The sequence below is a fragment of the Schistocerca nitens genome, chromosome 12 (assembly GCF_023898315.1).
Source record: "Schistocerca nitens isolate TAMUIC-IGC-003100 chromosome 12, iqSchNite1.1, whole genome shotgun sequence".
Classification (NCBI taxonomy): domain Eukaryota; kingdom Metazoa; phylum Arthropoda; class Insecta; order Orthoptera; family Acrididae; genus Schistocerca; species Schistocerca nitens.
The window spans coordinates 65,959,441-65,975,954 of record NC_064625.1 but is presented as its reverse complement, the minus strand read 5'-3'; the positions used below and the strand labels follow the sequence as shown (position 1 = coordinate 65,975,954).

Below are 16,514 nucleotides of genomic sequence, written 5' to 3'. Positions count from 1 at the left end.
CATCACCAGTCACAATTCTATTTAAGAATTCATCTTCCTCATCACTGTATTCAGTGCTGAAATGTCAAAACCCTGCCAAGGCACATAATTTTGTAGGCATTTTTGGAACACAATTCACAAACATCTAAGAAATTTATGACTGAGTCATGCAAAACAGTTTCTGAAATACATTCTTATTATGAACCATCAATTTTCATGAATTTTCTAATTCATTTTCTCACCCATACCATGAGTGACAACAGAAGGCTGTCCAATACATGCTTCACCATGAAAGTTCAACAAACAGTCTCATCCACTTTCTCACCATAAATATTTACAAGTTGATGAATTTCAGCCGGCTTAATGTTCTGTGTGGAGAAACACAACATAACAGAGTGCACTTCACAGTCACTGGGCTCAGAGGTTGTCTTAAACAGTTTGAATGATCACTAACAAATATCAATACAACAAAATTCAGCTCCAGTGTCAAATGTGGAAATACAATGAACCAGAGAAATGTGTGAACCTACAACACTAGTGCTGCAGTGGCAGTAGAATGATTTGGTACTTACTTTCAGGATGCTCCTCATACGTTGAACTTCAATGGAAGTGCCAGTCACCTTTTAATGTAAAATTTTGCTTATGATGGAAACTATGTTTAAACAGTGTGTGTGGGTGGTGAGGAGGGTTATTTAACAGTTGAACTATCTTTGTTTTGTTTATCTGTCTCTAGTCATGACAGGTAATGTGATTCAAGGACAAAGGTACTTTCTGACTTACCTTAGTCAAGGTCCAACTCTTCTGTCCTGTACAGCTACTTGCCTTTATCCTGAGGTTGTTACTCTCAGGCCTTCTTGGGCTTAAAGCTGGTTCATTAGAAATGAAGCTGCTCCTAAAAAATTGTATACATTGTGTAAAAGAAACTACATTTACAAAGAATTTGTGGGGTCAGAGGAGGTAGAGATACACTTCATTACATGTCACTGGTGTGCACCATGTTCCTGATATGGATCCGTTAAAGTTTTGATGTTAGTAATGCTCGAGATATGGTGTGACTATTGGTTTAGGGGCATTTCTGAAAATATCGCCTGTCTACATTATGGCACAACTGGAATATGCTTGCTCAAAACAACCGAGTGTGAATAATGACAGTGCATTCAACTGAACTGGTAACCAGTGCTTCATACACCAACATCGTCTCCCCCTATAAAAAAGAAATTTAGAGGCAGTCACACAAAAAAAGCTTTTTCTCTCCTAAACACTCGCAAATTGTGTGTATGTAGGTTTTTGTATTTGTTTTAATACGCCCTGTATATGAAAAGAGCTGTTACCATTACCTACACTGCTTACATGGTGTTAATTTGCACACAGATTTCTGGTTGTTCCACTGGAAAGCTTACCAAGACATTTACAGCATAAAGCTGATACTGGCTTGTAACTTAAAAATGTACACAGCTCAAAGGTAGTACAACTGCAACTCTGTAGAATTACCATGTCTTTCATGCAGTACAACATTTTTAACCGTGCAATTATAATATTCATGTAACTGATATTATTTAATGATGAGGCTTCTGGGATAAGCTATGAAGTAATTACTCCATGCTGTACAGAAAAACAAAGCAGTCTGAACAGCCTCACCGTTTATATTGGTAATAGGTAATGGGAACAAAGGAACCAACAAAATTAAGAAGAACATTAAAAAAAATGCTAAATTCATGCATCTTTTACAGAAAAGAACTGTACATTTCAACCATAAATGTTTCGTAGGCACGTTACAACATTAACAAACACTACATTATATAAATTTTCTCTGAAAATGTATTTAGTAACAATGCACTACACTTGTTACAAGAAACATTGTGTCCTGTCTTATTCAGTGGTCTTTGTTTTACTTCTTTAATTATTTGGCACTTCAGTTCCATGGAACACTATTTAATGTGCAGCTATATACTTGATTATTTTTATTACTTAAAGGTTCATTTTATCATCAACTTACAGAAACAGGTTAAGAAAAACTGATGTATGTTGATGGTCACTTGGTGGTTGTCTATTATCTACCTGCAGTCTGTCACTGCTACGTAGTGTTGAAACCATAGGCTAGGTCAAAGACTCACTGGACGAAAAATTGTTAGACCTACCTACCTACATACATACATACACGGGTGAAAAGCAGTTCTGCTGGTCTCAAAAAAACTTTATTATGCGCTTCTGTTCCAAATGACAACTTCAATGAAACTTCATATCTACAATAATTTCACCAATAAGGTGGGCTACAAATAGGTTGTAATATTCTGATCTGAGTAGCTCTTCAGCAAGTAGAGCTACATAATATGTGCTACTGTTTTTATATGAACACTAACACTAGTCACGTTTACAATAGAAACAATAATTAGGTCCAATACATTTAAAATTGTATGCCTACAGCAAGCAACAGTGCAACCGCAATGTACTGCTTGTTGAAAATGAAAATTCATCAAAATGCTTGTACACACTGTAAGGTATTTCATTCATTCTCTCTTGCTGCAACAATGCTAAAACTCATAGCCAAAGGCAATTTTACATTGTTGTGGGGAACTAGAATAGCTAATAAATATAACTAAATAATATCTGTATTCATTTGAGTTTTACTGAGATCCAGATTATGTTGTCACAGTGGATACAATAACTCTTGTCCCCATGTTCTCACATTAACTGATTATAGTTTTCAATTTTGGCCAATTGATAAAGTCCGTCTTGTAACTCCTTCATGTTCATTGTTATTGGCTATAACTTGATAAGAGCTAATAATCTTTGATGACAAAACAAAACTCAAAGGTTACAAACTCTGTTAGTAAACAAGTCAATGCATTCTGTGCCAGCACTTAAACATTAAAACAAAACCTCTTTAAAATTTTGTTTACATTCATTTTGTTCTAAGGCTTGTGTGTAGTACAAATAACCAATAGTGCATCTGTAGGCCTTATCAGTTTCAACATAAATGTTACAGTTTTAAAGTATTCAAAGCATTTGCCTCCATTTGATCCCATAGATTGCCACTTTACTGATGTGGCATTTAATAAATTAAAAAGAGCATCTCTCTTGAAATATTTACAAATTGAATACTGTTGAACAACACGTATGTACATTTCAACACAGTAATACAATTGAAAATATTGACAGATGCTCCTAAAATTTCTGTTGCAACCTGAATACTGAAACATGTTCTAGGAACTACCTTAAAATGTTAAAATTCTAGAAGAGGCTCTACACTGGAAGACACTATTTCATTTTTATATTATTGCAGAAGGGCAGAAGCAAGATAAGGTACTTTCAGGGAACGACCACCAAATACAAGTAATGACCAATATCTTGCAGGTTCCAGTACTGACCATGGTCTTATTGTCATCCACTTAGAAACATTCACACAATGTTAAGCATTTCCACTACAATGGTTGTGCCAAGTATGCTCCTAAACCCTGTTGTTCTCATTTACTTTTATGTGGTTTATATTGTTCATTGATAAACAATGGCATCCTAGCAGACACTGTAGAAATAAACTTGTTTGGACCAAGTACAGTATAACAGATGTTAACTGTCACAACAATAGAAGGTAAGTTGGGTTGCTCCACACCAAAATTAGAAAAATTTTTACTGCCAACACCAGTTGTTCTGCTCCAAAATCAAACTAAATTGTCAGGTCTTCTGCAAGTTTCTTTATGTTGGGAGCATAGGTTTTACTGAATTTTATGAAGCAGTGCTCAATAGACAAGTTTTCTAGAACTTGCGATTTAGTAGAAAGCAAAGAAGAAACTAAAAGTCAATGAAATGAGACTTTTATTTTACGTCACACCAGGAATCCTCAATACACATTTATGAAAGAAATTAGGATTACAACTTATAAAAACTTGAGCTGTTATCCAAAGCCACTATAAGAAAATGTTGTTTGAGTAGTGACAAGTTAGCAAGAACCAATACCTCATTTCTGCTTCAGAAGAAGGTATCTAATAAGAAGCCAAATTTCATACACTCATTTATTACATGGGAAAGTGTGGCTCCTACCAGCTGCCTTATATATTTGCACTGTCCACTGGTTGTTTTCAAAGAGGAAACACAAGTCAGGGAGCAATTTTCCATAAGAGGTGAAATTAAAGAGGCACAACATGTTCGGGGGAAGGCGGGGAGGCTGGAGAAATGTATGTTACAAGGTTATGGCACGCCCAATGTATAATGTTTCTATTTTGATGTAGAGTTCACATAAAAGACAGGCTGGGTAGTGAACATAAATAACATGCAATTCAGTATGTATTTCAACTTTGAATACTGTGTGCACATTTGGGAGGTTGTGTGAATTAAATAATTGTTAGATGGGGAACTAACCAGCAACTGCTTTACTGAGCCATGTAAATAATAATCACTGCAGCACTGAGCCAGTGGCTTTACATGTGCAGAAGAAATTAGATTAAAGTTTTTTTTTAGTATGAATATTGTTACAGGCATGTAAGCAATATGTGTTTAGCTGGAAATTATATATTTCTACTTGAGAAGACAACATATTGTTACAGAATGAAAGTATCTTGAAGGTTTATGGAAATATAATATATAATTTGCTCTCTCTCATGTTATTACACATGGTAAGTATGTACGCTACACTTTAATAGTTACTTCTTTTTGTGTCCATCAGGTAACCTGGAACTAGTGTCAGGATAGTTCCTTCACAATGGCAACAAAGTTTCCTTTTTATATGCTGAGCAATATTTTTAAATATGGTGATGTGAAGAAATCTTTGTTCTCATGACAATATCTTCAGATTTGAGTAAAACCTCAAGCTTTCAACATTTACCATAATCAACTTCATGTCAACTGTGAGAGAAGGAAGGCTGTCAATCTTAGATGTTTTGGTAAAATGAAAATCAGATGGGCCAAGGTGTGTACCACAAGCCACCACACTCTCGTGTATGTCTCAGGGTGCAGGGTTTCAGACCATCCAGTTCAGAAGGTAGGTGTTTCAAATACAATGATAGAAAGAGCTGCAATTGCTTGTGATGAGAAACTACTTGGATTCCAAAACTAAGGACCAAGTGATATAAAGCTGGGACATCGAGAAATGATACTGAACAGTCTGGATAAACTACTTATGGTGCTCCTTCCTCTGCATGGTTCTCCAAATAGCAAAATAGGCATTGTCCTAGGGCCCAAAATGATGACCATGACAGTTGGTCCTCTTGACTAGGGCACAGGAGAACAAGCCCCCCCCCCATCACCACAGAAGAAAGGGAAAAATATTATGAACTGCCATGCCAGATAGACAAATGTATAAATTCATTATCTGAACACGTAACAAGTTTCACCAAAGCCAGTTGTCATTGGTTACAAAACTACCAGAAGTGTCTACAACCATCTCAAACCTTAGAGGAATTCTTGCCTCAGTGAGTAAAAAGTTCAAATGACTGCATTTGGAATTAATTATCTTTAAAGACACATTCTGCTCACTAACTAGGAGTTTTTGTTAGGTCAATACACGCCTAAGATGTCATTTTTCATGAGCAACACTGTATTGATCACTAACTGTGTGAACAAAGAACAGCTCTCAAGCATACTAAACACCAATGACCAACTGCCTACTGGAATAATGAAGGTTTCTTTATGGACCGCATTTTGATCACTTGGGAGAAGCAATCACTACTTTATAGTGGGCTGTAATGATTTCAAGTGTAATATCTCACTTCACCTTGTACAATTTATAACGTTGGCATTCTGCCGTTATTAGCGCATTGCTTAACAAATCAAAGAAGTAAACAACAGTTAGCCAAGATATGGGACCTCTTTACCTTTCCGTTTTTTTATAATACCTGCCACACTGCTTGTGTCATGTTAATAGAAACTGACAATCACAGCACCCGCAATGATTCAATTTTCACTTTCACAAAAAGAAAACCAGACTGTCTGTGGGTTTGGTGTTCAGCAGGAGGCAAAACCTTGTTAGTGGTCTGGCTGCGAGACTCAAAAGCATTCTAATCCCCCTGCTTACATCACCGGGTTTTGAGAGAACTGTCGGGAGGCGGCAGTGTTCTGCTTGGCAGGTTGCGCCGGTCCTGAAACACACAGTGTGTGGCAAAAATTACTATTGGGACAGTAATGCATTAATAAGTCACTAGAAACTGCTGTCAGGTAGAACCACTGTACTGAACAACAACCAAAAGCATTTCTATAAGTATTGCATATTAGTGCAGGTTATGGAAACTATATGGACACAAGTTCAAAATCCCTTTCGTATCTGCAGGAATTTACACTAGATTATAGCACAACAGCTGTAGGGACCAAGATTAAGTTTATTCATTGGGGATGTTTATGACTGTTTATTCAGTGTGAATATAGAAAATTGCAACACTCTCATTTCATTCTTTTCAACAGAGCAACCAAAGGAAATAGAAAACTAGCTGAAGAAATTAATAAATTTTCACCACAAAATTCAATTCACGTCACTGTAGAAATGAAACACCAGAAAACATTAACAAAACTTTATACAATGCTGAAATTACCAGGAAGCCAACAATTACTAGTGTTACCATCCATAACTTCTTGCTATCCAGATCAATATAAGAATGTTTAATCACATGCTTAAAGACCCAATGGATACAAGTGAAAGATATAAAGAAACGAAAATTGTAAAATCAGCTGCCTCCAGTAATTAATACAATCCTGCTGTAATACATTAACTAAACCAACCAATTTCTGGACAACCACCCACAAACAGGAAGACCATCTTTGTAATAAACACTGACCTTCCTTATGGAAGATTTCATACCAAATTGCCAACCTCTTCAAGTTGTATGACATAAAAATAAGCTTCTTCACAACCAACAAAATACAGAATAATATCATCCACAGTACTGAAAGCACTAAGCAAGAATATCAAATGTCAGGTATGTCCAGACTTCAGCAATCAACAAACTGGTAGAAGCACAGGGATGCACTCTGTCTTAACATCCAGAACAAATCCGACTTTGCCATAATTCTTGCCCAGTAACTCATTCTGCAAACAGTGTAGAAAAGAACAAGGCAAGAAATTTGACTTTCTTGAAGGAACTGAAATATCTTTCAACACAGATACAGCACCAGTCTACCTACTCAATGACAAATCTTGCCTTCACAATTATGAAGGCTCACTATTTAAAAAACAAACCTGCCCGCTCTCAATCTCTCTTTACATCTTACCTCCATTGATATCACTATAAAAAATATACCAGAAAATAAATCCTGTATGATATATCTAAGCCTTCTACTCATGTTTTTAAAAGTAAAGTTCATGTACATATCAAGAGCTGCAAATATTGGAACTTCACTCTATTTTTGGGCATTCATGTTCAGTTTTGGTTAAAGTATTTAGCCACACATTACTTTTATTATATGCAAACAAACACAAGAAAATTGTCTCTGAGCAAAGTATGTAAGATCTTGATAACACGCATCAGTTGTACAGTGCATGCCGGATGCTGGCTTAGTAATCGATTGTGCCTCATGGGCTTGACTATTGTCTGAAGTAGCGATGGAAGGAATTAACACTGTGAATGACGCATCTTTTCTGAGCAGCCACTTTGTAGCAATTCCGGACATTCCAAGTGTATCATTGTCCATCGGAATCCCCAATGGACAGGATGCTTACGTATGTGTCACCTTTCAGGGTCATACCTAGCCATATCACTCCAACTGCATGCCTCCTACACCATTACAGAGCCTCCACCAGCTTCTACTGTCCCCTACTGACATGCAGTGTCCATGGATTCAAGAGGATGTCTCCATGCCTGTACATGTCCATCTGCACGACACAGTTTGAAACGAGACTCGTCCAACCAGGCAACGTGTTTCCAATATCAGTGTTGATGGACCCAGGTGAGGCATAAAGCTTTGAGTCGTGCAGTCATAAAGGGTACACAAGTGGACCTTCAGCTACAAAAGTTCATATCGCTGATGGTTCACACTCTGACACTTGTTGATGGCCCAACATTGAAATATGCAGCGATTTGCACACGATTCTTTTCAGTTGTTGGTCCTGTTTTTGCAGGATCTTTTTTCGGCTGCAACGATGTCGGAGATCTGATGTTTTACCAGATTCCTGATATTTACTGTATGCTCATACGGGAAAATAACCACTTCATTGTTACCTTGGAGATGCTTTGTCCCATTGCTCGTATGCCCACTATACCACCACATTCAAATTCACGAAAATCTTGATAAGCTGCCATTGTAGCAGCACTAACCAATCTAGCATCTGTGCCAGACACTTGTTGTCTTATATAGGCATTGCCAACTGCAGTGCCATATTCTGTATGTTTACATATCCCTGTATTTAAATATGCGTGACTGTGCCAGTTTTGTTGGCAATTCACAGTATATACATATCCTGTGAGGAGATAGTGATATATTACCAACTGCCGGCACAACCAATCCACATGCTGTGATGGAAGAGGTACATGATAGTGAATGTGTTGTGTTGTGTTGTTTGGCGGTTGATGGTATTCTGGGACCATTTTCTCCTCAGAAAAAAAGCAGTTACCTTGATATGCTCAGGCTGTCACTATGACTGGCTGACTGCCGAGACACAGTCTTTTTCCATTAATATGGTGGGCTCAGGCTGTGGCAGATGTTGCGGACCAGGTGTTATGACGTATGCTGACTTGGCAGGGGTGGTCCTATTCCTTGGTGTTCTAGGCCACCAGGCATTAGAAACGTGGATTTGTTTCTATGAGCATATACCAAGGACAGAGTCTACCAGACAGCTGTCAACCACTTCTAAAATTTAATGAACAAAATCATTTCCGCCCTTGCCACCGGTGATGCAGATATAATGTGCTGAATGTGGATAGATCCTGATAACAGACTGGAAATTGTGCCCACCACCACTGGTGCACACATGTTGAAATTGATTAACCTGCATAAAAACTTTGTGATACTATGTCACATAAGGCAAACATGGTGTGAATACCTTAGGTCTAATTTGTTTGGATGCTGTAACACATCAGAAGTGTTCTGTAACTTTTGAGACACTGTGTATATCCTCTGCCCATTGCACGTTAAAAACCTTATTCAAGTCACCTACTGTCCAGTTTATGTGGTATTTGCTCCACTGACAAGATGTACATTTTTATGCCTCGGTAGTCTTCTGCAAGGGACCCATTGCATGCAACTTGCCATCACAATATTTTGCTGAAAACTAGTACACATGGGTCTGCAGCGATTCCTGGTGTGTTTGAGACTGACTGTCAATGGCAACTTACAACGTTCATCTCTATGACTAACTACGAGTTAGGATCTTAATGTGGCCACTTTTATTATTATGCCACATTATGTGGTTGCAAGTGATACAACATTCCTTGTAGACAAGCTGGATAGTCTTCACTGATGCACCAACAAATTGGGCAACTTAATTCACTGGCACATCCAAAGATAATAGGTCTAATCTGTGGTTTCAATCCATTGTACTACACTGATTCCTTATAATCGACTGGCACATACACACCTCTTCAATGATGTGGCTTATGTCAGCAGTGAAGGCTCAGATAACTGGCAGGTATCAGTTCTACAGCATTTCAAAGGGGCCTGTGTGCTCTTTTAAGATGGTGAACTTATAAGGCTGTTTACACAATTTTTTAAGTACACTCTAAGGAAAGAAGAAAGTTGCACCACACAGGAATTATCCAAAGGGTTGAAATGAGTAAATGTGCTGTTCATGTGCAGAGAAACAAATGATTACAATTTCAGAACACTTGGATGAGTTATTCAACAGGAAGAGCATCACAAACTGAGGGAGTCATTAATGCATTGACAACCTGTAGCCCATATGCAAGCAGTAATTCAGTTTGATATTGGTTGATACAGTTGTTGGGTGTACTCCTGGGGGATATCATGCCAAATTCTGTCTAAATTGTGGACTGGAGCACTGAAATCCCAATATGTTTGGAGGGCCCTGCCCGTAGCACTACATTCTCAATTGGGCACGGCAGGTCTCGGAAAGCATAAAGACGAGCAGTAGAAGCTCTTCTCATATGCAGGTAGGCATATCTGACTGAATTGTTAACTCAACATCGTCTGCAATGAAGGGCAATAAAACGGGGTATAGCACATTGTTGACATAGCACTGTGGATTAAAACTGAAGGGATCTTGCTACGAAACTAATGGCACCCCAGACGATTCCTCTCGATTATCGGGTCATCTCCAGGCACGTCTTTGGACTGGAATCTCAATGACGGGAGTGGATTGGACTGAGACCAATGGTCAGCAAAGACATGTCTGGAGCTGCTTTGGACAGCAGTGTGATACCAACCTGACTATTGCCTGATAACCAGGAGTGATTGACTGGGATTCCATTTGTATTTTGTAGAAGGACCTCGTTTTGGTTTTTTTTGTGACGGCCTTCGTAGCGACAAACACCGCCACACTTTTAGTAGCGGGCCGACCGGTCCGCTGGAACAGTGAACAGAAAGATGAAAACCCAAACACTCGGATTGAATGAAAGTCGGTACTTATCTTTATTACGAAGATATAGAAACACAGTGGAGAACTTTGTCTCTACAGAAATCTGTCTAGTTCGAGTCGGGGCAGCTAGGTCAGCGTCGGCTGACGACAAATAACAACTCTGCTGCGATGTACCCACACTGACTAGCAAGTACACACTGCGGTGGCGAGTATACAACTGAGCGGCAGAATCCAGAACTGTCCTAGCGCTCGCGACTCCAGCGCTTAAGAAGCCAGAAGCCAGCGGTGGCGCGCGCAGACTTGCGGCGATTTCCTGTATCGCTGGCGCTGCTTATGCGGACGGCGTCCGGACTTTGCTGCTGCCAACCTTTTGGCAGCGGGCTCGGGTGGCATTACTGGCTAGGATATAACACTCCTCCCCCACAAATCGCCGCACCGTCGTTGAATAATGACGTGGCGAGCGTCGACGGCGGGGGAGGTGTCAGGCCGCAGGCGTAGCAGAAGAGACCGGGGCGGAGACTGTTGTCGGTGGCAGTCTCCGGTCCGCACCCCAGCATTGGCTGCGCGGGGCCTCGGGAAACACCGACTGAAAACCGAGGTCAGGGTGCACGCCTGTGACCACGGGTGCAGCTTCTGGTACTGGACGCGACGGGGCGTCGGGACCCACGAAGAGAGGCAGCGTCTCCTGACGCTGCGTCGACGGCTGCTGAGTGGGCGCCGGACAAGGCGCTGCGGTGTCAGACTCCTTGGGGGTGCCCAAGGAAAGCGGCTGCAGGACAGGCTGCACAGCCACCGCTTGGGAAGGCGGCCCGGCTGAGGGGTCGACGTCCATCAGCTCCGAAGGCGGCGGCGACTGAAGAGGGACCGCAGGCGCTGGAGCGACCACCCGGGGCGCTCCCGTATGAAGCTGCGCGGGAGGCATCAACGGGACGGGCTGTCGGCGTGGTAGCGGCGACGGCTGCTGCTGCTGCCCTGGGGGCGGCAGCGAAGTCGGAAGGCGCGGCTGGAACCCGTCGCGGATCAAATCTGTGGACAAAGAACGAGCGGCAGAATCCGGGCGGCCATCGCGGCGCAACTGGTCCTGATGCCTCCTGTGCACCCCAGTAGCACCTTGAACAGTATAAAAACCGCGACCCTGGACACTTATCACGGTACCACGTTCCCAACGATGGCGACCGTGATAAACTCTGAAAAAAAACGGCGTCATTGCGCTGAAAACGCGTGCGATGCTCAGAAGCGGCGGGTCGATCCGGGGGGTGCAACAACCGTAGTAGGGTGCGATGACGACGGCCGTGGAGAAGCTCCGCAGGCGAAGGGCCGTCGCGTGGCGTGGTCCGGTACGACGACAGGAACGTGATGAGGGCCTGCTGACGAGAGAGCGTAGCACGAAGGCGGTCCATATGATCCTTGAATGTGCGTACAAAACGTTCCGCTGCACCATTCGATTGAGGGTGGAACGGCGGAGTAAGAACATGGCGAATGCCATTGGCAGAACAAAAACTTTCAAATTCAGCAGAGGTAAATTGTGGACCATTGTCAGACACAAACTTCTGGAAGACCCTCAATACAAAAAATTGAAGTCAACGCCTGTATAGTTTGTGCAGACGTTGTAGACTGCATGGGCACAACAAACGGAAAATTACTAAATGCATCTATCACGATGAGCCAACGAGAATTCCAATATGGACCAGCGAAATCAATATGTACTCGCTGCCAGGGACCGGCAGGGCGTGCCCACTCAAAATAGCGATGAGGCGGAGCAGCTTGGTGTTCGGCACACGTCGAACAATCTGTAGACATCTGCGTAATCTGCTTATCAATGCCGATCCATGTACAATGACGGCGGGCAAGCTGCTTGGTGCGGACCACTCCCCAATGACCTTGATGCAACAAGTCGAGGACCTTGGATTGGAGCACTTGGGGAACCACGACACGAAGCTGGTCATTCTCGGTGCGTAACAGCAAAACTCCGTGCGAAACAGACAACAGATGACGTTGCGGATAATAGCGACGAACCACAGGATCCGATATGTCCTTTGCCTTGGACGGCCAACCACGTTGAACAAAACGTAATAGTAAACTCAGATGAGGATCCGTAGCTGTCTCACGTGCCACCTGACGATAATCAATCGGAAAATCCCGGAGGGATTGGTGCTCATCGGCGTCAATCTGATGGCAAGAGTCGTCAGAGGAATCGAAGACATCATCCGCAGCAATCGGCAATCTAGAAAGCGCGTCAGCGTTTGCATGCTGAGCCGTAGGGCGATACAGTATCTCATACTGGTATTGTGATAACAAAAGAGCCCTACGTTGTAGTCTCTGAGCTGTCCGCTGAGGAACTGGTTTAGACGGATGAAACAGTGACGTCAGGGGCTTGTGATCTGTTACTAAATAGAATGGTCTACCATAGAGGTAGTGATGGAATTTTGTGACACCGAACACAATAGCCAACGCTTCCTTGTCCAATTGGCTATAATTACACTGAGCTTTGTTTAGCAATTTAGATGCGAACGCAATAGGACTTTCGGTGTTACCGACTCGGTGAGACAACACAGCACCGAGGCCGAAAGAAGAGGCATCACAAGCTAACACCAGAGGCTTGTTAGGGTCGTAATGGACCAGACAACGATCACTCAATAAAGCCTCTTTAAGCTGCTGAAAGGCTGATTGGCAATCAGCCGACAACACAAACGGAACATTCTTACGGCGGAGACGATGCAACGGTGCAGCAATCTGTGATGCATTAGGAATAAACCTAACATAATATGTCAATTTGCCAAGAACTGCTTGCAATTCATGCAGATTGCGAGGGGCGGGCAAATCACGAATAGCTGCTAAATGTGACTGGGAGGGATGAATGCCTTGAGCATTAATAACATGTCCCAGATACTCCAACTCCGTAAGGAAAAATGAACATTTATCGATGTTGCAACGTAGGCCTGCCTGAGACAACACTGTAAACAAACACTCCAAATTACGGAAATGTTCAGCAGGCGTCAGACCGGACACAACAATATCGTCTAAATAGTGGCAACACGATGGCACATTAGCCAGAAGTTGTGACAAAAAACGCTGAAAAACAGCTGGAGCTGACGCACAACCAAAAGGCAAACGCAGAAAACGGAACAACCCCAACGACGTGTTTATGACAAAATACTGTTGTGATTGCTCGTCGAGGGGCAACTGCAAATATACTTCACGGAGATCAATTTTGGAAAAGAAACAAGCTTCCCCTAACTTATCCATCAGCTCGTCCGGTCTAGGCAAAGGAAAAGAATTAATGACAGTCTGAGGATTAACTGTCGACTTAAAATCAGCACACAAACGTAACTTGCCAGACGGTTTCTTTATAATAACTAAGGGCGAAGCCCACTGGCTCGCTGAAACGGGGTGAATAACACCGTTGTTTTGCCAACGACGAAGTTCATCTTCTACAGGTGCCCGGAGGGCGTGAGGCACTGGACGAGCACGAAAAAATCGAGGCTGAGCATTATCTTTTAACGTAATATGAGCGGCAAAGTTCGCAGCACAACCTAGTTCGTCTTTAAATATGTCACTGTATCGTTTACACAAATCGGTTATGCTGTCTTGAGGAACAACAACAGAATTAAGTTGCAGCACATTGTCTTGTATAGACAGGCCAAACAAGTCAAAACAGTCTAATCCGAAAATGTTTACACTGTAGCGCGGACCACTGTGAATGAAACTTTGTATTGCCCCGGAATGTGGCTGGCACGCTACATACACCTAACACAGGAATGTGTTCGCCACTATAAGGAGCCAAAGAATGTTTTGCCGCTGAAAGTTTAGGGCGGCCGATAGCCGCATACGTAGCACTATTTATGAGAGTCACAGACGCACCAGTGTCTAATTGAAAATTGAAGATCTTATCCTGGATGCGTAGCTTCACAAAGAGTTTATTACACTGTCTCTGGATCGGTGCAGTGGAGGCGGAAGACATAAAATCAGCGCGTTTAGCGCGTGTTCGCTGCTTACGACAACTCGTGGGTTGGGCGGGTGGAACAACAACTCCCGCTTCACTTGCAGTCTGTACATTACGTTTTACAGCGTTTGAATTACGCTTGGGTCGCATAGCAGAGGGCTGGGTGGGTGGCTTATTGCGAACAAGTTTATTACCCACACTAACCGTGGAAGAATCTTTAAACGCGACCTTCCGGGCGGGCTGGCTTTGAATAACATGAATATCCATGGGCTGGGCAGCACTAGAATTGTTCTTGCGTTTACGCAAACACAGTCTGGATGTGTCCTTTCCTTTGACAAAAGTGACAAACCGCGTTTCTTAACGGGCAACGTTCACGAGGATGAGCAAGAACACACTTAGGGCAAGACTTAAGTCTATCATTTTGCACACGCGGCTGACGAATATGTTTAACATGACGCGGCCGGCTAGTGTTTACAGTCTGACTCTGCCGGTGGGGCCGCGGGCGTGACATAACTTGCTTAGCACAGGCAATTTGAGAAATACATGCTGATCTAACTCACACTCAGCATAGTCAAAAGTATCTTGGGCTTCAATGATGTTCATCACAGTCTCTAATGACGGGTCAGGCAACTTTAAGATAGCAGCACGAATACGAGAATCTGCAATGTTTTGAGTAATAGCGTCTAGTAACATGACATCACTGTAGGAAGCTCCACACACACAATTAAATCGGCACTGACGGGTGAGGCCCCGTAAATCTGTTAACCACTGTTTATTAGATTGATGTGGCAGTTTCCTTAATCTGAAGAACTTGAATCTGGCTGCTGCCACATGAACTCGCGACTCGAAATACTCAGCAAGCTTGTTAACAACAACGTCATAGTCTAAAGCTTCTTGCTTGGATTCCGGGAACAACTTACAAAGTAGTCGATAGACTTCCACGCCTGCAGTGGAAATTAAATAAAGCTGCCGATCATTACCTGTGATTTTGTAGACTGTCATGTGCGCCTGCAACTGCGCGAAATATTCTTGCCATTCTTCTCGTGCCGCATCAAAAGCACGGAAGGGTGGTGCTGCCTGTGCATGTTCCTTTTGTGTTGGTGGATGAGCCGCTTGTTTGGCGATTGATTCCACCAGACTGTGTATTTGCTGACTCTGTAACAAGATCAACTGTTGTAATTCGGCAGACATAGTGAACACAATGAAACCAGCCCCCAAAATTCTATCTCAAGAAACAAGTTGAACCAGACCTGCACACGAGTTCGGAAGTCCTCGTCGCCAGTTTTGTGACGGCCTTCGTAGCGACAAACACCGCCACACTTTTAGTAGCGGGCCGACCGGTCCGCTGGAACAGTGAACAGAAAGATGAAAACCCAAACACTCGGATTGAATGAAAGTCGGTACTTATCTTTATTACGAAGATATAGAAACACAGTGGTGAACATTGTCTCTACAGAAATCTGTCTAGTTCGAGTCGGGGCAGCTAGGTCAGCGTCGGCTGGCGACAAATAACAACTCTGCTGCGATGTACCCACACTGACTAGCAAGTACACACTGCGGTGGCGAGTATACAACTGAGCGGCAGAATCCAGAACTGTCCTAGCGCTCGCGACTCCAGCGCTTAAGAAGCCAGAAGCCAGCGGTGGCGCGCGCAGACTTGCGGCGATTTCCTGTATCGCTGGCGCTGCTTATGCGGACGGCGTCCGGACTTTGCTGCTGCCAACCTTTTGGCAGCGGGCTCGGGTGGCATTACTGGCTAGGATATAACAGTTTTCATCTGTGGCTTTCTTACAGAATTACAGTACGCAACAATGTTCCAAGTCAGGGCCCGCCAAACGCTGCACAGTGTGCATACGTGCGGAAGTGCTGCGCACGTGTGCGACGGCGACATCTGTTATTAGACGTGTGTCCTAAATGAACGGCGGCGGCTCCTCTTCCCTGTTTATGTGCTACAAGCAAGAGCATGACATACCCAGTCTCGTTTACCCCTGGTGACCGTAACTTTGACAGAGAAGTACTGAGAAATGGCAGGTACTGTGAAAAAGCAAAGAACGGAAGATCTATGTTCTCAGTCGTTTCGATCAAGCATCAGTGATGAAAATCTCCCGTGGCTGCTTGCGTTTGTCAATGAGCCGTGCT

The 16,514-nt window shown here is 42.8% G+C and overlaps 1 protein-coding gene across 1 annotated transcript; it reads right to left on the bottom strand.

Annotated features, from left to right (window-relative positions):
- Positions 1-275: 275 nt before the first annotated feature.
- LOC126214909 (uncharacterized) lies at positions 276-14,978 on the bottom strand. Its single transcript, XM_049941551.1, has 5 exons — positions 14,936-14,978; positions 10,982-11,458; positions 5,987-6,050; positions 760-871; positions 276-347 (listed from the first exon to the last, which is right to left on the bottom strand). The coding sequence occupies exons 1-5, from the start codon at positions 14,976-14,978 to the stop codon at positions 276-278; spliced, it is 768 nt and encodes a 255-aa protein (XP_049797508.1).
- Between the last annotated feature and the right edge of the window lie 1,536 nt (positions 14,979-16,514).

Bases quoted from the DNA above. Each gene is read 5' to 3' on its own strand.
- LOC126214909 (XM_049941551.1), bottom strand. From the start codon at position 14,978: ATGAACATCATTGAAGCCCAAGATACTTTTGACTATGCTGAGT. The intron at 6,051-10,981 runs GTGCGGACCGGA...TGTGTGTTTCAG, and splicing joins CCCGCGCAGCCAATGCTGGG to GACCGGCGCAACCTGCCAAG. The intron at 348-759 runs GTAAGTCAGAAA...TTCTCCACACAG, and splicing joins AGAGTTGGACCTTGACTAAG to AACATTAAGCCGGCTGAAAT.